The sequence below is a fragment of the Dendropsophus ebraccatus genome, chromosome 7 (genome assembly GCF_027789765.1).
Source record: "Dendropsophus ebraccatus isolate aDenEbr1 chromosome 7, aDenEbr1.pat, whole genome shotgun sequence".
Taxonomy (NCBI): domain Eukaryota; kingdom Metazoa; phylum Chordata; class Amphibia; order Anura; family Hylidae; genus Dendropsophus; species Dendropsophus ebraccatus.
Window position 1 is genome coordinate 60079687 of NC_091460.1, and position 25357 is coordinate 60105043.

Sequence of the window (25357 nt, forward strand, 5' to 3'; positions counted from 1 at the left end):
CAGCCTATTAGAAGGTAGAGCCCTGGCCTGGGCCACGCCACTGTGGGACCGTGATGATCCAGTTGCTGCCAATCTCCGGGCCTTCCTATTCGAGTTTCGCTCCGTCTTTGAGGAACCTGCCCGTGCTTCTTCAGCCGAGACTGCTCTCCTCAACCTCTCTCAAGGCAGCTCCTCTGTTGGTGACTACGCCATCCAGTTCCGCACCCTGGCAGCCGAATTGGACTGGAACGAGGCCGCCCTATTGGCCACCTTCAAGAAGGGCCTGTCTAGTCGTGTGAGAGACGTGCTCGCTGCCCGAGACCTGCCTACCTCCCTGAACGAACTCATTCTACTGGCCACCCGAGTTGATACTCGTTTTTCGGAGAGGGAGGAGGAGGTTCGGCATGAACATTTACTAACCCGTTCCCGTCGCCATCCCCAGCTGGCGCCGGTTTTCCAGAATCCTGACCTTTCGATGTCCCAACCCTCTCCTGAGATTCCTATGCAGGTGGAACGGGCTCACCTGACGCCTGATGAAAGAATCCGGCGCCTGGAGCAGAATCTCTGTCTCTATTGCGGTGGTTCCGATCACTTCCGGCTGGGATGTCCCCTACGTCCCCAAACATCCGGAGAATGCTCGCACCTAGGTCCGGTGGGACAGGTGTCCCTAGGTGTGAATGCCACCATTCCAAGTCTGTCTATGCCAGTTTCCATCCAGACTCTCTCAGGACGAAATCATCAGACTACTGCCTTCCTCGATTCTGGGTCAGCAGGCAGTTTTATTGCGGCAACATTGGTCCAAAGATGGCGGCTACCCGTGACCCGACTAGCCAGGCCCCTGTCTATCTCCTCGGTCACAGGCGAAATTCTTACCGACCGTGTGTACTACCAGACCGCACCTTTAGTCCTCCAGGTGGGTCCTTTACATCAAGAAGAGATATCCTTCTACGTCCTGCCCCATTCTTCCCCCGCGGTCCTCCTGGGACTCCCGTGGCTGCAAGAACATGCCCCTCAACTGGACTGGAGAACCGGGGAGATTCTCAGTTGGGGTCAGGACTGTTCCAACCAGTGTCTCAGGTCACCTCAGACCAAGTGTACTAGGTCGTTTCCTGTCCCAGTCAAGCCTCTACCCGACCTACCGGCAGAAGACCAAGACTCGGCGGATGCCTTCTCTGCCGAGGTGTACCCTCTCTCCGTACCCAAGACTAAGGTCGAGTCCTCTCACCACCGGGAGAACTTACAGAAGGTCCTCGTCCACAGACCCACAGTCCCTTGCCATGTTTTACCGCCTGATCGCCTAGCACCAGTCGTCACCTCCTCGCTTCAGAGAGTACCCCCCGGAAAGACTCATGTTCACCCTGCGCTTCGAAGAGGTATTTTGAAGTGGGGTCATTCCTCGTTGGAGGCCGGGCACCCTGGAGTCCGTAAGACCGGCCAACGGATCTCTCGCCACTACTGGTGGCCTAGTCTGTTTCAAGATGTCAAAGACTTTGTGGCTTCCTGTGCCATCTGCAGGCAAGAAAGAGGGGGAGGCCAAAGGGGGGGGGTACTGTCACGGCCGCGGCGGCGTCCCGCGTTCCGGGCCGCCGCCGCGACCGCTTCCTGCCCCATGCAGCAGCCGGTGTCCATAGTCGGGGACCCGGCGCTGCTATCACCTCGGCCCCGGGGGGCGCCTCACCTCTCCACGCTCCTGTCTCCCGCTGTGCCGGCCGGCGCGCGCGTCCCCGCCTCCTAGGGCGCGCGCGCGCCGGCTGTCTCAGATTTAAAGGGGCAGTGCGCTCCTAATTGGTAGTTGCACCTAATCACTCCCCTATAAATCCCAGCATGCCCTGTCCCCTGTGTTGGAGCCTCTACATGCTTCCCATAGCGTTTGGCCCAGCTCCCTGTTGTTCCTGTGTCCTGTCCGTTACCTGGTCCCAAGTCCCTGTTCCTGAGTCCTGTCCGTTACCTGGTCCCAAGTCCCTGTTCCTGGTTCCTGTTTCCCTGTCACTCCACCTGTTCCCGTGTCCAGCCTGTCACGTGCGCTCTCACCTGCAGACCATTGCCTGTGCCATCTCCTGCCACGCCTCGCCTGCCGACACCAGCAACCAAGCCAGGGGTAGCGACCTGGGGGTCGCCTGCCGCAGCAAGTCCATCCCGCCTTGCGGCGGGCTCTGGTGAAAACCAGCGGCCCCTTAGACTCCGCTCCCTGGTGAGGTTTGTGCCATCGCTGGTGCCGGTCCAGTGGATCCACTACTCCAGGCGTTACACAAGGTATGTAAATGTGTATCAATTTGTGATACAACAGATGGTAGTTTACCACTTACTGTGCCATTGTTGAACCAGTGAACATTAGAAAATGTTTTCTGGTGAAGATTGAATATACAGCAGGTTGTAGAAATGGTTTGTGTTTAAATGGTGGTAAGAAGGGGGTTCTCATGTATTTACAAATATCCCCCTATCAGTATTCTAAGGTTTGCATCTTATGTACAATACTGTGAAATTAGTGGACTAGTGGACAGGAACTGTCCCGAGCAGGAGAGGGTTTCTATGGAAATTTGCTACTGCTCTGGTTCCTGTCTCGGACAGAGGTGGCAGAAGAGAGCACTGTTTCTGAATGTAAATAAAACAACATTTCCTGCAGAACATACAGCAGCTGATAGGTATTGGAAGACTTGAGATTTTTTAAATGGAAGTAAAATACAAATCTATATAACTTTCTGAAACCAGTTGATTTGAAAGTTAGGTCAAACTTTGGTCAAATAGCTAGGACTACCAATGCATGCCATTGCTTAAAACTGTAAACCATACTATGCACAAATATATAGCAAATAATGTAAAGTTGCCAACAGATATGATTTTTGAAAAACTGTCCTGCTTACCGAACCATAAGAGAATCAGGGTGTGAATTCTGGGACGCTTCTAGGCAGTGTCAGGAGTGCAGATCTTTGGTTCTGAAATAAAATGGTGTCCTGAGACTTTTGACTCACCTTAGTTATTACTAACCAAAAAACAATTCTATGCATAGGGGGAAAAAAAACTCCTAGTTATTTAATAAACTCAGCCATGTTACTATGTTCAGTGGGGCACGTCAGCACCAAAAATTAGTTTTTATTCAACTTTTCATCACTTTTCTAAGGCTTTTGTGGGTTCTTTATACTAGAAGGTATTGCTGCCTGTGGTGGGGTCAGCGTGCTCTGTTTCTTTACCCTAAACATCACCTTAGAGGACTATCTAAGCTGCATTGTAAACAGGAAAATGTCTTTAACAAGAATATTACAGAAACAATTATGGCTTTCTGTAGGCCAATTTATACATAAGTACCCGTAGTAAAAAAAAGTCAAGAAATTACTGCATAAAACTACATTAAGGTATAAAACATAACATTTAATGTGACAATACAATACAACATGACAATACAATAGAACACTCTAAACCTTGCACAGAGGTGGAAGCACCACTACTGGTTGAAATGCAGATGGTGGAAAGGGAAGAGAGCAGGGAGTGTTGTACACTAGCAATGCCTTTTGGGGTGACCCACCTACTTAATAGGGTGGCCTTAACCACAGTGATGCTCCCTTCCTGATCTAGGTGCAAGGATAAAATAATAAACACTATGGGGGAGATTTATCAAAGGCTGTAAAATATACACTGGCGTAAACTGCACATAGCAACCAATCACAGCTCAGCTTTCAGATCTGGATACATGAAAGAGGAGCTTTGAATGGTTGCTGTGGGCAGTGTGTATATATATATATATATATATATATATATTTATTTATTTTTTAACACCCTTTGATAAATCCAGGGCTAGGTGTCACACTCAAAACATGAAAACCCTACCACCAAATTAATGACAACTATTTACACATAATCAGAAAAATTTCAAAGGCTACCATTGTTTCTACACCTTTCCCTGTCTAATAGATACGGGTTCATCAGGGAATCATAAGGAACTGATCATCCCATAAAACATCGATTAAACTGCAAAAAGGTGAACACGATAGTCTTACATTGTCACATTACAACATACAGCATTGACTGCAAATCCAATGGAGACAGTAAAGTAAAACTTAAGTGTACTCACAGATAACAGGCTCAAATAACTGATAAATATTATATTATATTCAATAGTGCCAATAACCATTAGTCACATTGCCCGGCTGAGCATATAAGGTGTAAGATAGAAACAGACACTTAGTTGGATGGTGTCTCTGTACTATACAGAGACATCTCATAAAGTGGATTTGGACACATGTGTAGTATACATCAGCATACAGCAGTGTACTTGTGGCAGGCCCATTTACTTTAATGGTTTAAATGTAGTCATCAATAAACAATGTTAGGTCCATTATGTATATATTGCGTTCATTATCCAGCCAGCAAAATAGAAGTACACATTCGATAGATAGGAACAAATATACTCGTACATAACATACGGTCTATGAAAGTGGATGTGCATAGCATGGATAGCTGTATTCCTTGATATACCTTTCTGCTGGTATGCCGACTTATACCACATAGAGACTATTTCTAATGATAAACTAAGGGCCCTATTACACGGGACGATTATCGTGCGAAAAATCATTAAATCGTTTGAATTTAAACAATAATCCTTCTGTGTAATTGCAGGCAATGATTTAAAAATCATTCGTATGTCGTTGATAGTTGATTTAGATCTGAACCTAAAATTATCGTTAATCGCTCGCTAATTCCACATTCGTTCGCTCAAGTTCCGCGTTTTTTCACTAATCGTTCAGTGTAATTGCTCATTGTTCATTGTTTCACTGGGATCAGAAGCAATAAATGATCGTAGTACCGATCGCAATAACGATCACAGTAACAATCGTAACTAATGATTATCGTTCTGTGTAATATGGTGAACGATTTCAGGTTAACAATAAACAATCTCGTTTGCGATCGTTTATAGTTAGTCGTTAATCGTTAAAAATCGCTTTGTGTAATAGGACCCTAAGTCATTATGCAGAACTACTCATTACTGTAGCAATAACAAAACATTTCATCCACAATCTGATAAAAGAAATATCTATTTCTAGCAGTTTTTGGTGTCGTAAACCACAATGTAATCACAAACCATCTTTATGTTGAGATGTCCTCCCAATTCTAGTTAAATATTTCTTAGCTGGGTGATAAGAAGCATGGTTACTGTAACAGCTCATACACAGGTTTTTGCTCAGTTTTCCTACAGTCCTAATCTGCCTAGTTATGTATTGTTATGGAGGGTGGGGGTGCATCGCTATAGATAATATACCGTAGTAGCAACTCTATTTCAATGAATGAAGTGTATGGAGAGATGGAGGGTGTGACACTGTAACAGGATGTGTAAGTCATCCATGTCCACAACTCTCTAAATTCAACACTTTCACGTAACAGGTGCTTTTTATAGAAGAAAACAATTAAAAAGTTGTTTCTATCACATAGGCATTTCAACAGTTTTGATCAGTCAGGCTCTGGGTGTTCAGACCCCCACTAATCATTAGAATATGCAGGGAGAAGAACTTGGCTGTGTGCTTCACTTTCTGGCTAGTTGTGATTTCTGTCCAGTTACAGGAGATGTGCTCCATTACAAGTCACATCTTTCTTATTGAGGGCCTGTAGCTAACCCTTTGAAAGATTTTACTATGATTACAAAACTTAGGGTGCCCAGATCACACACCTTTGGTACGAACCTTTAGCAATGGAAGTAAAGATCAGGTGATAGGTGTGATTATACAGTCAGGGGGCATATTAGGCATGCACATCCCGCAATATAAAATATTCACAGTGCCTTACTGTATAATCACACCCACTTATCCCCATTAAAGTGGTTATCCAGCGCTACAAAAACATGGTCACTGTTGCACCACTCTTATCTCCAGTTCAGGTGTGGTTTGCAATTAAGTTCCATTTACTTTAATGGAACAGAGTTTCAAAACCCCACCCAATCTGGAGACAAGACAGGTGCAAAAGTGGGCATGTTTTTGTAGCGCTGGATAACCACTTTATTAAAATTAAGCTCATTTCTATATGTCATTTCCCTGAATTGGAAAGCTATGAACGCACATATCTCAGGAATGGGAGGATGTATCAGAAACTGTAAAACGGTGTGTTATCTGGGGGGTCTGCATAGCGGGGTCTACAGCACTGTTCTCTGACCCAGGACGTCTCCCTCACCTTCCAAATTATAGCAGATTTAATTCAGGCTGGGGCTTGAATCAGGGGACAGGACGGTGAAGGTAATCTCTCCATAGCTGTAACCCCTCTCTTCCTGCAGTTTCTGTCAGTCCTGATTGGTCCATGATGAGCACACACCCCTTTCCCATTGCTGTCATGTGATCACACAGACCTCTCTTCTAGCCTGTTGTACTACGCTACTGCATTATGGGGATCTTCCCATCCTGTATCTACAAACTGCTGCTGTTTTTTCAGGTTTATGCACTTACTATACATTATACTCCACATGCTTATTGTTATACTGTACAGTAACTTATAATATCACATATTCAGCTGTTTCTCATTGTTTGTTTCATCTGTTCTACATGTTATTTAGAATATAAGATCATTATTTTGGGGGGTGGAACCAATTGTCTGCATATCAGTGATTTCATATGGGAAAATTTGCTTTGGTTTAAGAGTGGATTTTGATTACAAATTCGGTCCTGGAACGAGTTATGCTCGTAATCCAAGGCACCACTGTACTTGTAGGAATCAAATAAATATTTTTTACTTCTCCGGATATGCTGTTCTTTCCCTCCCAATGTTGACAGCTTATTGTCTACATTACCAACCACAGCTCTGCTCTAACAGCAGTGTCTAGACATCTGCTTTACAACTTGATGTTTTTTATATATTCATTTTAATTTTGGAGAACCCCTCTAATTATACTGCCCTGATTACCTCAAATAAACTGCTTCATGCTACACAATTCATCAATGACACTAACTGGCACCTTACTTCAGTATTTACTTATTTCTACCTGTTTTGAATCATATAAAGCTATATGTACTTTGTGACAATAGTTCCTGATAGCAGAACCTCCCCCTTTCTCTACACATGAATAGTTTCTGCAGTATGTGTATGTTTCTGCAAGACAGATGTATGGCACAGCTGCACATATTTGCTGTGGCAATGGCCTAGGGGCTAAAGTGAATGCTCTCTTTATGGTATGCTGGCACTATATCAATTATAGGAACATTTCACAGGAAGAAATGTAGATTTCCCCAATGCTAGAAGGCACAACCTTTACTGAAAACAGCCTCATAGAAATGCCCTTAGGTGTAAATACAGCCAGTCAATCCAACTGAAAAATAAAAAACCTTAGCAAGTGTCAGTCCATTTCCTCTTGGATCTTAGGCCCCGTTCCCACTGAGCAAAGCTAGCGGAATTCCGCGACGGAATTGTCCGCCGCGGAATGCCGTTAGCCTCCTGCTCATAATGGGAGTCTATGGGAGGCGCGCGCTGCTGCTCTGTACGCGCTGAAGAATGAACATGTTCATTCTTCAGCGCGGACAGGGCAGGAGCGCGCGCCTCCCATAGAGTCCCATTATGAGCGGGAGGCTAACGGCATTCCGCGGCGGACAATTCCGTCGCGGAATTCCGCTACCTTTGCTCAGTGGGAACGGGGCCTTAATGTGCATGGACACTCTTGATCAACTCATATATTCACAATATTTGTGTATATAAAACATAAAAGGCTCACACAGTATAATCTGCAGGCAGCATGTTATAGAACATTTATCCAGTGCAGTGGGTGGTGCTATCCAGTGGCTGGCAGCTATTTATGTATACACACTAAGGGCCCTTTTACACAGAAAGGTCATCTGACAAAGAGTTGAAGCCAAAGCCAGGAATGGATTTGAAAAGAGAAGAAATCTCAGGCTTTCCTTTATGACCTGATCTCTGTTTATAGTCTGTTCCTGGTTTTGGCTTCAAATCAGATAATCTTTCTGTGTAAATGGACCCTAATGCTGCGTTTCCACGGAACGATTTACGCTCGAATTTTCGCTATAACGATCGCATTTGAGCAATAATCGTTCCTTGTAAACACAGCAAACGATCAAGCGATGAGCGAAAAATCGTTCATTTTGATCTTTCAACATGTTCTCAAATCGTCGTTCGCCGTTCACTAAAAATTCGCAGATCGCTTCGTGTAAACAGTCTTTCTAAGAATCTCCTTATGTGAAAGATGGGCTTAAGCGATCTTAAAAACGATCGCAATAACGATTTTTCTTATGAATCTTCTAACGATTTTTCTCCATCTAAACGCTGATCATTATAAAAAACAAATCGTTGTTTCAAAATCGGGCGAATTATCGTTCCGTGTAAACCCAGCATTAATCTCTGTGATCGGTTTACAGAGGCTTTACAAGTCTCAATCATTTGTACAGCAAGGCCACACAAGCGATCGCTGAACCTAATATAGCCCTTAGTGTTCATCCATATATGACTGCTAGCCACTGGATAGGACCTACAAAACTTTATATTAATCTGCTGGGCTCCTTCTGTTCCACAATATGCCGCCTGCAGATGATCCAGTGTGTTTAATGTGACCGATTGCCAAGAATCCACAGGAAAAACCTGCAAGAGAAATCTGCACCAAATTGTACAGCTTTTGGTGTGAATTTCCCTCTTCAGATTCAAACAGCTCAGAAAAAGAGCAATATACTCACCTTACCGATTCCCAAGGCTTTCATGTCCCCACTAATCCCTGTTAAACCATCTCCACTAATAATGTGACCCCGGCAGCCTGTGATTAGCTGCACCAGCTATCTGATGGCACGCCAAATCATCGTATAATAATCAAGTATACACCGACCAAGGAAATGTGGGCATGGGAGTGACAGGAGATTGGCAACATTTTTTTTTCTTTTTTTATTCTGTCATATCTGCAAGTAATCCACAGCAAAAATAGACATTCTGCATATTTAAAAATCTGCACTACAATCTCTGCAGAGAAAAATTGTTTTTCCAGGTTGACATACCCTTTCTGAAGAGTTGGCAAACAGCAACCAAAGCAGTCAAGATTAGCGTAAGAAGGTACCATCCAGGGGTGTGGAGTTGGTAAGCCGCAGCTCCGACTCCAACTCCGACTCCTGAATTTTATCAGGACCGACTCCGACTCCTGCTCCTTCATAAATGGCCAGTCATATACCAGGGGAGTTATTTATCACACTGGCTCAGCAGCTTCTCCCTAATGTCCTACATGATCCTGGGGCGACTTCTGAGGGAATGAGGAAAGATATAAAGCAGCTTTCTCCTGTGTGTCCTCCATGTCCTGAAAAACTCACAACTAGACTAGAAGGAGCAGGTGATCTTTTCCTGCTGACAATCCTCTATGTTTCTAACTAAATATTCACCATTCATACAGTAACACTGCTAACAATGCAAGATCCCTGTGATATAGAGGTCAGCCACAGCACACACACAGCCTGCTGCAGTCACAGCACGCACACACAGCCTGCTGCAGCCATAGCACGCACACACACAGCCTGCTGCAGCCATAGCATGCACACACAGCCTGCTGCAGCCATAGCACACACAGCCTGCTGCAGCCATAGCACACACACACAGCCTGCTGCAGCCATAGCACACACACACAGCCTGCTGCAGTCACAGCACGCACACACAGCCTGCTGCAGCCATAGCACACACACACAGCCTGCTGCAGCCATAGCACACACACACAGCCTGCTGCAGCCATAGCACACACAGCCTGCTGCAGCCATAGCACACACACAGCCTGCTGCAGCCATAGTGCACACACGCAGCCATAGAACACTGAATAAAAACACCACATTGAGGACAGAGGTTACTGCTACACTACTTATGTCTTCTCCTCCTCCTTCTCTATATTACACAGGATATCTTCATATTACACTGCTGCTCATATACAGTCATCCAGCATCCAGGAAGAGAACAGCACAGATCTCCCCCCACACAATGGACTCTTCCAGCTGCCAAATAGTGACCGACAACTTTTCCTCGACCACCCTTATCTAATACGGCCAGTGTCCTTTTAGAATGTTGCTCATAATATATATTGATGAGCAAAACTTATAAAATTCATATTAAAACTCAATTCTTAATCGTTCTAGGATTTTTTTTTAAAGCTGGAGTCGAAGTCGGTACTTTTTTTCTGACTCTGACTCCAGCCAAAACTAGCTCCGACTCTGACTCCAACTCCGACTCCACAGCCCTGGTACCATCCCACTAATATATTAATGTACTCTATTCGACCATGTTCCTGTAAATGTGTGACTTTAAGTTGTAATATATTAAAAATGCTCCTGTACTTGTTGGTGCAACATACTTGTTATGTCACCCCTTTTTGATCTTTTAATCTCCTTTTAGAAAGTCCACCTAAAGTGTCTAGTGCTGGTGCTCACACATATCCAGTAGCTGAGTTCTATCCCCAACATCCTCTTATACACAACAATAAAAGTTAGTGCACTAGAAGCAGCTTTTTCTCACCTGCACTAGACATAATACATAATACGTTGCCATATTCTGCTTCACTCTGTAGAACCAACAGTTGGATTCCACCAATAAGATATTGATGGCATATACTACTAATATGCCATAAGGGTATAAACCCACACACCGTATATGCAGCAGATATGCAACAAATACGCAGCAGATTTGTTGGTACAGATTTGATGCTGTGTTCAGTTATTTAGATCTAATCTGCTGCGATTTTGCTGCGATTTTGCTGCGATTTTGCTGCGAGTTTGCTGAGTATCGCAGCAGTAAATACGCTGCATATACGGTGTGTGGGTTTATACCCTAAATGTGTATTATTGGCAAATCCTAGTACACTGCAATTTGAACAACCTGTTTCATGTAGCATGTTCTCCAGCTACACACTGACCTGAAGGGTTTTCCCACAAAGGACACTTACTACCTATCTAGGGGATAGCTGATGAGTGTCCCATCATTGGCGGCTCTCACCAATGTGAGCCTCACTGACCATGAGGACGGGGATCCTGTGAACCCCACATTTGAATGGAGCTGGGATCACACATAGGCACTTCCACTCAATTCAACCCTATAAGCCAGAGATAGGAAAGCACTGTACTAGGCCATCTTTACCCAACCCATACAGTAGACTGAAGAGACAGCATGCCAGTCTGCCATTCCATTCAACTAAGGGGCACACAGGAGTCCTAAGAAACCATTGGGGTTTTTAATGCATGTGGGCTTCTTTCCCTACTGGATTAAACACATTTATTAAAGTAGAGTGATAATTTGGAACTTGGTTGACATATGGGTTGTACATTCAAAATGTCACTCTTAGATTAGGGGTGTGGTGCCCCTCCACATGATAAGTGTAGGGACCTGCGGATGGGGGGTGAGTACACTTCTACGAAAAACCCCTTTCCAGCAATCAAATGTAACATGTAAGGGCCGTCAAGGGAAATTATCTTAACTAAGGGTGCCTTTACACAGAGAGATTTATCTGACAGATTTTTGGAGCCAAAGCCAGGAACAGACTATGAAGAGAGAACAGGTCATAAAGGAAAGACTGAGATTTCTCCTCTTTTCAAATGCATTCCTGGCTTTGGCTTCAAAAATCTGTCAGATAAATCTCTCTGTGCAGCTGAGCAGAAAAAAATCTGTCACTTACATGACAATAAGTATGGGGACTGAATATAACTGAAATTTTGGCCTAGATGATTTTAGGTTGTTAAAGGGAACCTGTCACCCCCCCCGTGTCTAGGTGACAGGCTCCCAACCCCCCGTTAGAGCCCCCTATACTCACCTAATCCCGCTTCTGGAGGTGGTCGGGTGACGGAGATCTCAGCCGCTGCAGCCCGACGTGCGCGCTGAGAGATGAGTCCAACGCTCATAGAGAATGACGGAGCGCTGGACTCTCCTGTCATTCTCTATGGGTGTTGGACTCTCAGCGTGCGTCGGGCTGCAGCGGCTGAGATCTCCGTCACCCGACCACCTCCAGAAGCGGGACCCGGCGGGATTAGGCGAGTATAGGGGGCTCTAACGGGGGGTCGGGAGCCTGTCACCCCGGCACGGGGGGGTGATAGGTTCCCTTTAAAAGAAAGAACAGAATTTTCCACCAAGTGCACAGCAAAATACCACCTGTTAAAGGGTTCAAAGATCAGTCATTCTGATACAGAGCTCCAAATTCTCTTTGTCCCTTCACACAGCTAGAGAGCAATAAAGTGATAAAATTCTGGCTGCCTGTACTAACCACCTCCCCCCATCCTCCAGTAAAAGGTCTTATAAATCGGCTGCACTGACAGATTATTAACGGAACCTCTATGGCAGATAATCAAAACCTACTGGTGACTTCCTTCTTTTTTAATGCCCTCTGCCTGTCTCACATACATTTCTGGCCCAATACCATCATCCCTGTTATATTCACTGTCACTTTCAATGAGATTACATATTCAGTGATTGGCTGAGCGGGACATCCAGATGCCGGGAGCACCCAAAGCAAGCTGGAGTGCGGACTCGGTAATGTATGCACCGGGCTGTGGGGAGTTAGGGGGCTGACTTTTACATACTCGCAGCGGGATGAGGACAGTGAGAGATCTTCAGCACATACCGACCTGCAGTGGAAAGTTAAGGTCCTGGCAGGTCCCTAGGACTACATAAGGGACATAAGGGGGCGGCTGCATTACATACTCGCAGCGGTCTGAAAGACCGCTTCGAGTATGTAAAGCAGCCACTCCACTCCCTTAACCCCTTCGGCTGCCGCTCAGCTCCCGCTGTCTCTGTATACATTGCCTGTCTCCTTGCTGCACGGGGTCCCGGCGTCCTGCTCTCCCGCTCAGTGTGTTGTCCAGCCGCAGCCACTGGTTGGCTGGGCAGGAGAGCAGGACGCCGGCACCCCGTGCAGCAAGGAGACAGGTAATGTATACACAGACAGCGGGAGCCGAGCGTCAGCCGAAGGGGTTTAAAGGGGCGGCTGCATTACTTACTCATACCTCCCAACCGTCCCGGATCAAGCGGGACAGTCCCGATTTTCAGGTGATGTCCCGCTGTCCCGGAACGGCCCCCCTGTGTCCCACAGGCATCCCTGAAGCCATCTGACAGTGTCGGCGGCTCCTGCGGCTGCTGACAGTGTCAGATGGCTTCAGGGAGCAGACATGCAGAGAACTTCTGAAGCACACAGCCTCACACACAGGTCAGCTACTGCCCCGGAAGCTCTCTGCTCCAGCCCCGCACGGTACCTGCATTCCTCTTCTCTCCTGTTATCTCCTGTCTGCTGCCGCGGCTGCTGGTGACGTGACAGGTCAGTGAAAGGTCGGAGAGAAGAGGAAAGCAGGAGCCGCAGGGCTGGAGCTGTGAGCTGCGGGGGCAGGGAGCTGTGTGACCCTATCTGCTCTCTCCTGCTCTGTCCCTGACTACCTGTGACCACAGCAGCAGCTGGGAGAAGACAGACAGCTCTGTGACTGATCCCTGACTAGGTGAGTATATTTTTTTATTATTTTCTATTAGGGATGGGTCTGCCTGGAAGTGGGGGGGGGGGGGGTGGATACTAAACTGGGACCTATGGTGGGGGGATTACTACAGTGGGACCTATGGTGGGGGGGATTACTACAGGGGGACCTATGATGAGAGGGGGGATTACTACAGTGGGACCTATGATGAGGGGGGGATACTACAGTGGGATTAACAAATGGGGGATTACTACGGGGGATTTACTAGGGAGAGGGGGGGATTGCTACAGTGTGTGGGGGAGATGGGGGTTACTAGTCCTATGGGGAGATGGGGGTTACTACAGTGTGTCCTATGGGAAGATGGGGGTTACTACAGTGGGATTAACTAGGGGGAGGGGGACCTATGGGGAGATGGGGGTTACTACAGTGTGTCCTATGGGGAGATGGGGGTTACTACAGTGTGTCCTATGGGGAGATGGGGGGTTACTACAGTGGGATTAACTAGGGGGAGGGGGACCTATGGGGAGATAGGGGTTACTACAGTTGGACCTATGGGGAGGGGGAGGTTACTACAGTGTGTCCTATGGGGAGATGGGGGTTACTACAGTGTGTCCTATGGGGAGATGGGGGTTACTACAGTGGGATATGGAGGCACAGAGGGGTCTGTACCATATGGGGCACAGAGAGTTACTGTAAAGCAGATGAGGATGATACTGGAGACAGGAGCCTAAAATGTTTGTCTCGCAGATGGCCGGAGAGGTTTTCAAGATGGCCGTGCATAATGGCGAAGAACCACAAAAGTGATCAACAAGAGAAGACGTCCCCTGTGAGTGACTGAATACCTGCAATATAATCACCTATAAGGTCTGCAGGTGTACAGCCTCATCTACTGCTATATGGTCAGTGCTGAGGGAGAGAACTGCTCTGTGTATAGTGGATGTTATGTAGTAATGGTATGGGGGGGATAAGTCACTATGCGGTGAAGATCTTGTGGTAATATTTGTTTCCTATATAATGGTAACAGGTGATGCAGTTATGGAGGTGTGGCTATGGGGGCGTGGCTATAGGGGGCGTGACACATTGCTGTGACTGTCCCTCTTTCCTCCCAGCAAAAGTTGGGAGGTATGCATACTCGCAGCAGTCTTTCAGACCACTGCGAGTATGTAATCCCAGGGACCTGCCAAGACCTTAACTCATAGCGGATCTCGCTGCTAAACTCGCAGTGAGATTTCCGCTGCAAGTCAGTATGTGTCAACCCAGCCTTAGGGTAATTTCACAACTGTGTTGGAGCTCTATCCACAGAGCTCTGTCACAGAGTCTGTTCATTTACAGGACTGGAGCAGACAAAAAAGGGATGCAGGAAGTATATTTCTCACAGCTCAAATCCTGCTTAAGGGTGCCTTCACACCTACCGTATCGCAGCAGAAAATCCGCTGCGGATCCGCAGCAGATCCGCAGCGGATTTAACTAAATGAATGAACACAGCACTAAATCCGCACTTACAAATCTGCTGCGGATCCGCAGCGGATTTGACAGTGCGTATTTAATGCTGTGTTCATTCATTTAGTTAAATCTGCTGCGGATCTGCTGCGGATCCGCAGCGGATTTTCTGCTGCGATACGGTAGGTGTAAAGGCACCCTAGAGGTGTTATCCGAAGAGCCAAAAAGGTCCTACCTAGTGCTCTACTTCATTCCCTAGGCCATCTCAGAAGTACAAGTATACATCTTGTCTCTGAAGGTATACTTCCAGGACAGCCAATGGAAGGGATATCACCAGGAACATGAACAAGTCAAACCTTTAATAAGCAGACACCAGTCAGGAACCTCATGAACCCCATTAAAGTCAGTGGGATCCCGTGGTGTCTGCTGTGCAGCAGACTGTCTGGCTCCATTTTGTGCAGAGAAAATCCAAGATGAGCTTAGCCTTCGCTTGATAACCCAAACGTTAGTATGGGACACACATGTTGAAGTGTTTGTTGTAGAGACACATATAAGGCAATATTCTTCCTAAGGAGTTATAATGCATTATTACAATATAACCTTTGGTGTTGGAGGTCTCTAGGAAGGAATTCTCTCTCATGGTCTGAGATGGTAATAATATGAAGGAAACCTTCAATAACAACAGATGAACATCCCTGATTCCTCAGATGATCAGCCAGTCCCTTGTGACAGGGGAGTTTGCAGCAGAGACAATGGTGGCTTACATTGTATATACTAAATGTACTTCCTGTAAGTTTAATTGATAAAATGATGTTGCACACTTCCTTGTCTACACACATAGGTTAACATAACACAAAGTATAACCTCAACCTACTGGTTACACTTTACCTATTCAAGGTGTGTACTATTGAAAGATCATGTTATCATTATAATCCATATAAATTACAAATCTTTAAAACTGCTCTTTAATACTTTTTCTTTATTTGTCTTCATCTACTGTTTATTGTGGAGTTCTTTTTTTGTGTAATCACTAGTATGTTACACATATATGTAGCACACTCTTCAGGCCCTATTACACAGGCTGATCTGGAGGAGCAAAGGAGCGCCGACTTGTCAGATCAGCGATTGCTTGCTCCTCATTCCCCGCTTGCTGCCGATGCTATTACATGTGCCGACAGCAATAGGAGACCGCCACTCCTATTACACAGAGCGATGGCCAGCAGACCGTCTCTATCACTCTATTTTTTTCAACATGTTGAAAGACAAGGATCAGCTGATCGTTGCCTTTTAACAGGAGCTATTACAACAAGCGGCCGATAATCAGCCAAATACGGCGGATAATCGCTTGGTGTAATAGGGCATTTACCGACTTAAGGCTTAAAAGTTCTAAGAAAGTCACCAGAGGCAAACCTGATGTAGTCACAAACTGCACCAGAGGCGAACCACACAACCAGTGGCACAGGAGCAGCCACACGTCTAGCTTACACAAACAAAACTGGGAACAAGTATTTTCTTCCTTCAAAAGCCAGCACATTGAAGGCACTAGGAGTTTTATGTGACATATTACATTATAAGCCCTTGAGTTTGAATGCCAGCAACTCCACACACTCTCAGCCTATCAGCAGTAGCTTCCAGAAGGTTCTACCCTATAGGACATTGAGTTACCTCAAGTTCTGCTCCACCAATGGGAGACTAATCCACCTCATCATTTTATGAAGCTAGCTAGTTCCTGGTTGAGGAATAGCATAGTAGTCAGTTGTTACTGACTAGACAATACTGGAGATAGTCTTCCAAGGCCTGGCCCTCGTGACCAGGTGCCTGATCCCGCTAAGGAATACCTTCAGATTTACCTTTTACTGTTTCCTGTACCCCGTTAACAAGGGTATGGCCTGCTAAACGCCTACAAGGGCAACTGCCATTAAAGGGGGACCCAAACCTGTTTAAGTCTAGGGGACTGATTCACTACAAGTCTTCATCAGGAGATCTTCAAAGCTACAAAAAGAACTATACCCATAGGTCAGAGAAGTTGCTACCAGCCGAAATACCCCACCGACCTTGCTCAATCACCTTGGCATAATTCAAGGGATTACCTCCTACCAGATGATCATAGCAGGGGCCCGTATTCCTGGATCTAGTACTCCGTGATCTCTTCCAGCATTAGTCAGTTCTCTTCAAACACTGTTAATGTGGGTAAATTCTTCTAAGTATCTACAGTCAAGTATAAAAGTTACGCTGACAGAGTTGTACACTACTAGGCTATGTTCACATTGCGTATATGTCCGGCCACATATTTTCGTGGCCGGACATATACGCGGTAAACTCCAGCCGGAGATTTACGCTACTTGCGGCCGGCTACGTACGGACCGCGAACTTACACCCGTAGTCTACTTACGCTTCCCGAGCGCCCTACGTAGCGATCTGACAGCGGTCTTTTACTTGGAAATCTTCGCCTAGCCCCAGACACCCCACAGAACCTTTTGGATCAGCACAAAAAGCTGCAAAAATGAAGAAATCACCACTATGTACGGGACCGCATGTAACGCTACGGGCGTAAGTTACGTCATTTTCGTCCTCAAACAATGGTCTGGTTCATTTTTTACGGCGTCGCATACGATCCTGGTGTAAGTTCGTACGTATACTTTTGTATACTTTCCATTGTACGCAAACTACGTAAGTCTCCGGCCGCTTATTCACGGAACGCGATACGGCCGGAAACATACGTTGTGTGAACATAGCCCTAGACAGCACTGTTCCTAACTCCCCAATCTTTTTTCCCTTGAAGTATGGCGATTTAAAAAAAGAAGCCAAAAAACAATATTTGTATGAAGATTCACAATGTTAACCAGAGATTATCCATCATAGCATCACTAGAGATGAGTACATAGGATGAATCCATGTTTTCCTGGACTCCCTAGGGCTGCATACAACTTCTTCAGCCACCGGTAATGAGATGCCGAACAATGGGACTCAAGCATGCTCAAGTTGCACTCATCTCTGGTCCCTTATAGTCGATAAAAGAATAGTGCTGAGGGTTATGGAATCGTGGAAAGTCGCAATACTTTTGTATAGAAGATGCCCAAACAGCCTTGCTTGTTTCAAGTAAATCTAGCCCCAAAACTTCCATATATCCTACAGATATAATGTATGATGTACAAATGTATAATTGTCAAAAATTATTCAGAAGACATAATGCATTCTAATAATAAAGGTTAAAGATTATATGGGTGCGTTCACACATACAGGTTCTGCAGCAGATTTGATGCTGTGTTCAGTTATTTGGTTACATTGATATCTGCAGCATCAAATCTGCTGCAGATCCTGTATGTGTGAACGCACCCTGAATGAATAAATAAGGAGCAGACACATGGAAACTAGAGATGAGCGAACCTGGAGCATGCTCGAGTCGATCCGAACCCGAACTTTTGGCATTTGATTAGTGGTGGCTGCTGAACTTGGATAAAGCCTTAAGGCTATGTGGAAAACATGGATATAGTCATTGGCTGTATCCATGTTTTCCAGACAACCTTAGAGCTTTATCCAAGTTCAGCAGCCCCCGCTAATCAAATACCAAATGTTCGGGTTCGGATCGACTCGAACCCGAACCCGGTTCGCTCATCTCTAATGAAAACCTTTCCCTCCACGAGCACCATGTCTTGTAATGCACCATCTCACACCTTACAGACACCTATAATGTACACCTCACACAGGGAGGAGGAATTCTTATAGGACAGTGGGCCTTTGTCTACTCTTTCTCAAAGCAGGGTGGATGGAGTAGGTGGGGATTATGGATGTAGTAATAATAGTACAGCGCTATCATTCGAGAGGATTGCTCTTTTCATATAGTGCTTATAATAAAACATATTTATTTGGGATGGAGTAATGGCTGAGTGTGTCCCATGTTCATATCCCATATAGGCCTTACATAAATGCTCCTATAACAGTGTGCCAGTTAAAGGCGCCCACAGGTGTCCCTTGTCAGTGTTAAAGATGTCAATATAAAAGTGTACATGCTACTATAACTCTACTACTATAACTCTGTCACTACAGGCGCCCTAAACCAGTGCCAGCCACAGAAGCCCCAGCAAAAATGTATCCACCAGTAATGTCCCCATACCAATGCACATGCCAAAGGTGTACCAGCTACAGATGCCTTCATAGACATATGTCACCCACAGATGCCATCAAGACCTGTTTACCCACATTTAATTGAAAATAAATTGAATTTATCATGTTACCAGACGCAGTGTTAGCAGCTTCAGATGCAATCATAGGCGTCAACTAGAGAGAGGACACAGGTTCCCTACACAGTGCCAGCCATAGGTGCCCCTAGAGAGGTCCAAAGTACTTTCCAAAGATGCCCAACAACAACCTCCCAATATGGCTGCCACAGATGCCCACTGAGTGCACTGATGTCCAACAAAGTAAAAACCAGACACTCACTAGTGCACCTGCTGCAGACGTCACCAAGGGTTCCTGCCACATAAATGCCACCCACACATTCCCCAGATCTCATACCACTGAAGCCCAGATGCTTTTGATTCCACAACTATTGTGACCTCTGGGCTGGTGGGCATAATACCAGGGGGTGCCCATGGGCTGGTGGGCATAGTACTAGGGGGTGTCCATGGGCATTTGGGTATAGTATCAGGGGGTGCCCATGGGCTGGTGGGCATGGTACTAGGGGGTGCCCATGGGCTGGAGAGCATTGTACCACAGGGTGCCCATGGGCATGTGGGCATAGTAAAAGGGGGTGCCCATGGGCTGGTGGGCATAGTACCAGGGGTTGCTATGGGCTGGTGGTCATAGTACCAGGGGGTGCCCATGGCCTGGTGGGCATTGTACCAGGGGGTGCCCATGGGCTGGTGGGCATAGTACCATGGGGTGCAATGGGCTGGTGGGCATAGCACCAGGAGGTGTCCATGGGCTGGTAGGCATAGCACCAGGGGTGCCCATGGGCTGGTGGGCATAGTACCAGGGGTTGCTATGGGCTGGTGGGTATTGTACCAGAGGGTGCCCATAGGCTGGTGGGCATAGTACCAGGGGGTGACCAAGGGCTGGTGGGCATTGTACCAGGGGGTGCCCATGGGCATGTGGGCATAGTACAAGGGGGTGCCCATGGGGTGGTGGGCATAGTACCAGGGGGTGTCCATGGGCTGGTGGGCATAGTACCATGGGGTGCAATGGGCTGGTGGGCATAGCACCAGGGGGTGTCCATGGGCTGGTAGGCATAGCACCAGGGGGTGCCCATGGGCTAGTGGGCATAGTACCAGGGGGTGCCCATGGGCTGGTGGGTATTGTACCAGAGGGTGCCCATAGGCTGGTGGGCATAGTACCAGGGGGTGACCATGGGCTGGTGGGCATTGTACCAGGGGGTGCCCATGGGCTGGGGGGCATAGTACCAGGGGGTGCCATGGGCTGGTGGGCATAGTACCAGGGGGTGCCCATAAGTCACTCTGCCCCAGATGAAAGAAAGCCTTTGTACAGCCCACGCGTCTCTACAACACAGAACCTGATACTGGGAGGACTACTGGTCGCAGCAATTCCCAATACATTCCCAATCCTCCTCTTTACAATGTTGCAGTGCTGTTGTGTGATCTCTTCTGTAACATTGTAAGAGGAACAGGTTTCAATAAAACTTCCTAAAGAGTGTCACCAGCTCAGACCAAGCGACTTCTGTCAGGATATGAGCCCTTCTCTGTGCGACTTTACTCAGCCCCCCCCCCCCCCCCCCCCCCAACCAGTTGTGACTTGTGCAGGTGATGGGACTGTACCTTGGCTGCGGTTCCTGGGATGCCTGGTAGTCGGGGCACTGCCACCCTCAGCCCTGCTGCTAGGTCAGAGCCACAGCTGCGGAAGTGTGAACATGCAGACTCCCCGTGATGAAATGCTGTGGTCCCGCCCTGACAGCAAAGGGAAATATTTTTAGGTGAAATGTTTTTTCCCCTCCTTCTAGCCGGGAGGTCACATGACTCCTCCTGAACCCTGACAGTGACCCCAGAACAGAGGGTGAGAGCAGGTCCGCTGCTGCTGGTAACAGGTGGACGGGGCGGAGGCGCCTCTCACTGCACGGACAGGTGCTCATAGTGTTACTAGAGAAATCAATGTGCTGTACTGTACTGTGATGGCATGTAATGCAGCAGCGCCACCTACAGGGCGGAGAAGGATAAAGCATTGATGATGTGTAGTACTGCTCCCCAACCTCTGGCTCTCCAGCTGCTGCAAAACTGCAACTTCCAGCATGCCCTGACAGTATTTTTGCAACAGCTGGAAAGCAACAGGTTGGGAACACTGTTGTAATGGCAATGATCTTCAACCTTCTGGCTATGTTCACACTGCGTATGAGTCCGGACGCATTTCGTATGCCGCCGTACATGTGCGGCTGAAACATGTATGCTTCCCTAGCTTATGCTTATGCTTCCCTAGCTTGTTTCGAAGCGATCTGAAACAGGTCATTTACTTGGCAATCTTCGCCCAGCCCCATAAACCACACAGAACCTTTTGGATCGAAAAATCACGTTCAGTTTGGCTGAAATAAGTACTTGGTACGGGAGCGCATGGAAATCCACGGCCGTGAGTTGGAACATTTCCGTCCTCAAACAATGGTCTTCATTTTTCACGGCGCCGCATACGATCCGGCCATAAGCTCATACGTAGTGTGTATTGTGCGGGCGTATATCGTATACTTTCAAGCGAACGCATCAACCTCAAAACTACGTGCGTATATTCGCGGTTCGCACTACGGCCGAACTCATACGCAGTGTGAACATAGCCTCAAGCTGTTTCGAAGCTACAATTCCAGACATGATGGGAGTTGTAGTTTTGCAACAACTGGAGCACCACACATCATTGCTGTATCCTAACAGATTGCAGACAAGAGAATTTTCCTTTATCTTCTACATAATATATAGTTGAGTGTTCAGGGTAAAGATTTACTGATAAACATGAAAATATCGTCTTTATGTAACGCCACCTTCACATCCCAACCGTTCAGGATCCAGCGGGACATTACCAATTTGTGGGTGCTGTCCCAGGAGGGTCTCCATATGTCCTTCTTGTTAAAAAAAAATAAAGTATCACCACCTGCTCAGCGTCGGGCAAGGATGGCTCATAGAAGCGGTGCTGCAAAGATTACATGACTCCACTCCATGTCAGGCCTGAAGCAGGGGACACTGGACTCACATCCTAATGTCAGGCCTGAAGCAGGGGGCACTGGACTCACATCCTCATGTCAGGCCTGAAGCAGGGGGCACTGGACTCACATCCTCATGTCAGGCCTGAAACAGGGGGTAATGGACTCAAATCCTCATGTCAGGCCTGAAGCAGGGGGCACTGGGCTCACATCCTTATGTCAGGCCTGAAACAGGGGGTAATGGACTCAAATCCTCATGTCAGGCCTGAAGCAGGGGGCACTGGACTCACATCCTCATGTCAGGCCTGAAGCAGGGGGCACTGGACTCACATCCTCATGTCAGGTCTGAAGCAGGGGGCACTGGACTCACACCCTCATGTCAGGCCTGAAGCAGGGGGCACTGGTTTCACATCCTCATGTCACTGTCAGCAGTCAGGACAGAGGGACAGAAGGAAACAAGAGCTCCCAACAGGGGCTGGGGTAGTGTAGGCGATGGCCTCCCAACCTAATTTATCCTGAAAACAGGCATGCAGCAGAAGCAGGTCCGCTCAGATTTCTTAAGAGGTAAGGGAACTCTGGCGATTTTTTTTTTCTTTTTATTCTTTTTTAAATCAACTGGTACTAGAGAGGTTTACAGATAAGTAAATTACTTCTGTTTAAAAATCTCAAGTCTTCCAGTACTTATCAACTACTGAATGTCCTACAGAAGGTGTATTCTTTTTACTATGACACAGCGCTCCCTGCTGCCACCTATTTTCCTGACAGGAACTGTCCAGATCAGTAGCAAATCCCTACAGAAAATCTCTCCTGCTCTGGACAGTCCTGGACAGTGGTAGGAGCAGACAGCACAGTGTCAGGTTGAAAAGAAAACACCACTTCCTGCAGGACATCCAGCAGCTGATAAGTACTGGGATACTTGAGATTTTTAAATAGAAGCAAGTGGATAGTCACAATACCCAAGGAACGAAGGAGAGACTCTTATCTATAAACAATTTTTGAATAATAAAACATTGTGTTACCCTGACTGCGCAGTACAGGATGCTACTGACCATTTATGGACTGGGCTACCAGAGTGTGACATGTATGTGTCTTGTGACTTGGAACCCCGCCTGTATTGGATGTTACATATTTCATATGTATGAGTAGTACCGCCCCATATTCTGTCTATAAAATGTGATTACCATAATAAAACTTGGGCCATTATCCAGGCTTATAATCATGATACAATGTATTATCTGTGTCCGTGATTTATAAGTGACGAGTTGGTAATACTGCAGGTTACAACTCTAGATATATTTAAAAACCACCCTTTATCCTGGGTATTTGACTTTTTCTCCATAGAGAGGGGTCAACATCTAAATTTAGACTTATCACTTGTCAGTCACTCTCTGCAAACAGCATAATGTGCCACCTTAGTTTCTTGGAAGGGGCAGTGCAGGCGGGGGGGGGGGGGGGGGTGCAGGAACATAATAACGAAAGTATACTTCCCCGTCCCAGTGCCGTCGTAGCCAATGGGTCACCCACTCAGCCAATCAGTGACTGGGTCGGAACACCACTGCAGTCACTAACTGGCTGAACGGGGAATAGATCAGCCACTCTGTGACATTGCAGCTGGAGGAGCCAGGGCTGAGACGTACACCTAACACAGGGAAAATTTGACTTCTGGCAGCTGTGAGTGGGACCCAATTCCCCTGTCCATGAAAATAAGTGTCCAGAGCAGCAGCAAATTCCCAAAGAAAACCTCTCCTGCTCTGGACAGTTCCTGTCATGGACAGAGGTGGCAGCAGGGAGCACTGTGTCAGACTAGAGAGAATACACAATTTCCTGCAGGACATACATCAGCTGATAAGTAATGGAAAACTGGAGATTTATAAATATAAGTGAAATGCAAATCTGTATAACTTTCTGACACCAGTAGATTTAAAATAAAAAATATCGCAGGAGTAGCCCTTTAATTCTACAAAATTTACTACAAACCTGAAGATTAAGATCTCCTGCTTTTTGGTGTTTTTTTCTGGCACTTTTTCTGCCATTTTCTCATTTTAGTGTGAATTACTATTGGCGTTTTAGCCCCTGCTTTTTTTTTTTTTTTTTCATTACAAGTCATGTAATTCTTTATCATGTGATTCCAGGTTTTCTGTTGATGAACTGGTGAAAAACTAATCTCTATATAGACATGATAATATTTACCCCCTGTAGAAGTCTGTGGGAAAACACCAAACACCTAGCCTGCTACAATTCACAAAAAAAACACCACAGCAGAAAACTGCCCTATGGGTATTGCGTTTTGCTTTTCCCCATTGACTGTCAGCCATATAGCCATATAGTCCAGTCCAGTTATTTACAAGATAAGGGATAACAAGATCTATAGAGAATTTATAGAGCACCATCCCCACTGTTTATTTGAGGGGGACACGTTCCCCACATTCTTATTACCACGGGGACCCCTACCAATCAGATTGATATCCCCTATCCTGTGAATTTAGGGGGGGGGGGGCAGCTACCAAGGCCACACCTGGATGTATGGATGTGGGGGCGCAATACTTTGTCTTGCCCCTGATGCTGCCCACACACACAAGAGCCACTGGGTTGTGTATATATGATGTGTACTTATGGGGGTGTCCATGTTGCCATGATATGCTATGACTGGTGTGACCCTGTGTGTGACTTTTGACAAACCTTGCAGATGTAGGTATAAATCTTGCGATGTTTTTTCTTTTATTTTAATGTCCCTTTACAGTACAAACCCACACACCGTATACGCAGCAGATACGCAGCAAATACGCAGCAGATCTGCAGCAGATTTGATGGTGCAGATTATATGCTGTGTTCAGTTATTTAGATCTAATCTGCTGCGTACTTGTTGCGTATTTGCTGCGTATTTGCTGCAGTAAATACGCTGCGTATACGGTGTGTGGGTTTTTACCCTAAATCCATGGATATGCACATACATGCATCAGTTCTGCTATCCACTGCTTCATCCTACTTGTGCTAATTGTGATAGATCTGTGTAGCAGGCAGATGTCCAGCTCTATCACTCTGCAATATGTAATGGACCCCCAACTCCCAAGCATGATAAGTTAAGCCCAAGAACGCAAAATAAAGACACAACACATTGTAATCAGGTGTCAAAGGGTCCCAATTTTATTTAAAATTACATGACACTGAAAATGGCAGACCCCCGACTCACGAAGAGTCACCCTCCAGCACTCAGGTGAGGAAAAAACCCCTGTGGGGGAAACCTCTAGGGAGCCATGGCTGGAGAGTTGCCCCTCCCCTGGGCTTAGAGGGTAATACCATACTATAAATATAATAAACTGGATTTCAGAGAAATCTGGCTGCAAAATCTGTCACCTTATTGATGGCTTGGCAGATGTATCTATTCTCCCTCACAGATCCAGGTCCATTTCTTAGGTAGGTGGAGACTCGA

At 46.4% G+C, this 25357-nt stretch overlaps 1 protein-coding gene across 2 annotated transcripts in view; it reads right to left on the reverse strand.

The window, feature by feature from the left end:
• TEC (tec protein tyrosine kinase) overlaps positions 1–20833 on the reverse strand; it is a 78325-nt gene extending 57492 nt beyond the window's left edge. Inside the window, exons 1-2 of one of the 2 annotated variants that reach the window (XM_069977594.1) lie at positions 20570–20833; positions 2841–2912 (exon numbers count right to left, since the gene is read on the reverse strand). In XM_069977594.1, coding sequence (XP_069833695.1) covers positions 2841–2848 — 8 coding nt within the window. In that variant the 5' untranslated portion in view covers positions 2849–2912; positions 20570–20833. The remainder of the gene's footprint in view (positions 1–2840; positions 2913–20569) is intronic. The other variant, XM_069977595.1, reaches the window with a different exon arrangement.
• Between the last annotated feature and the right edge of the window lie 4524 nt (positions 20834–25357).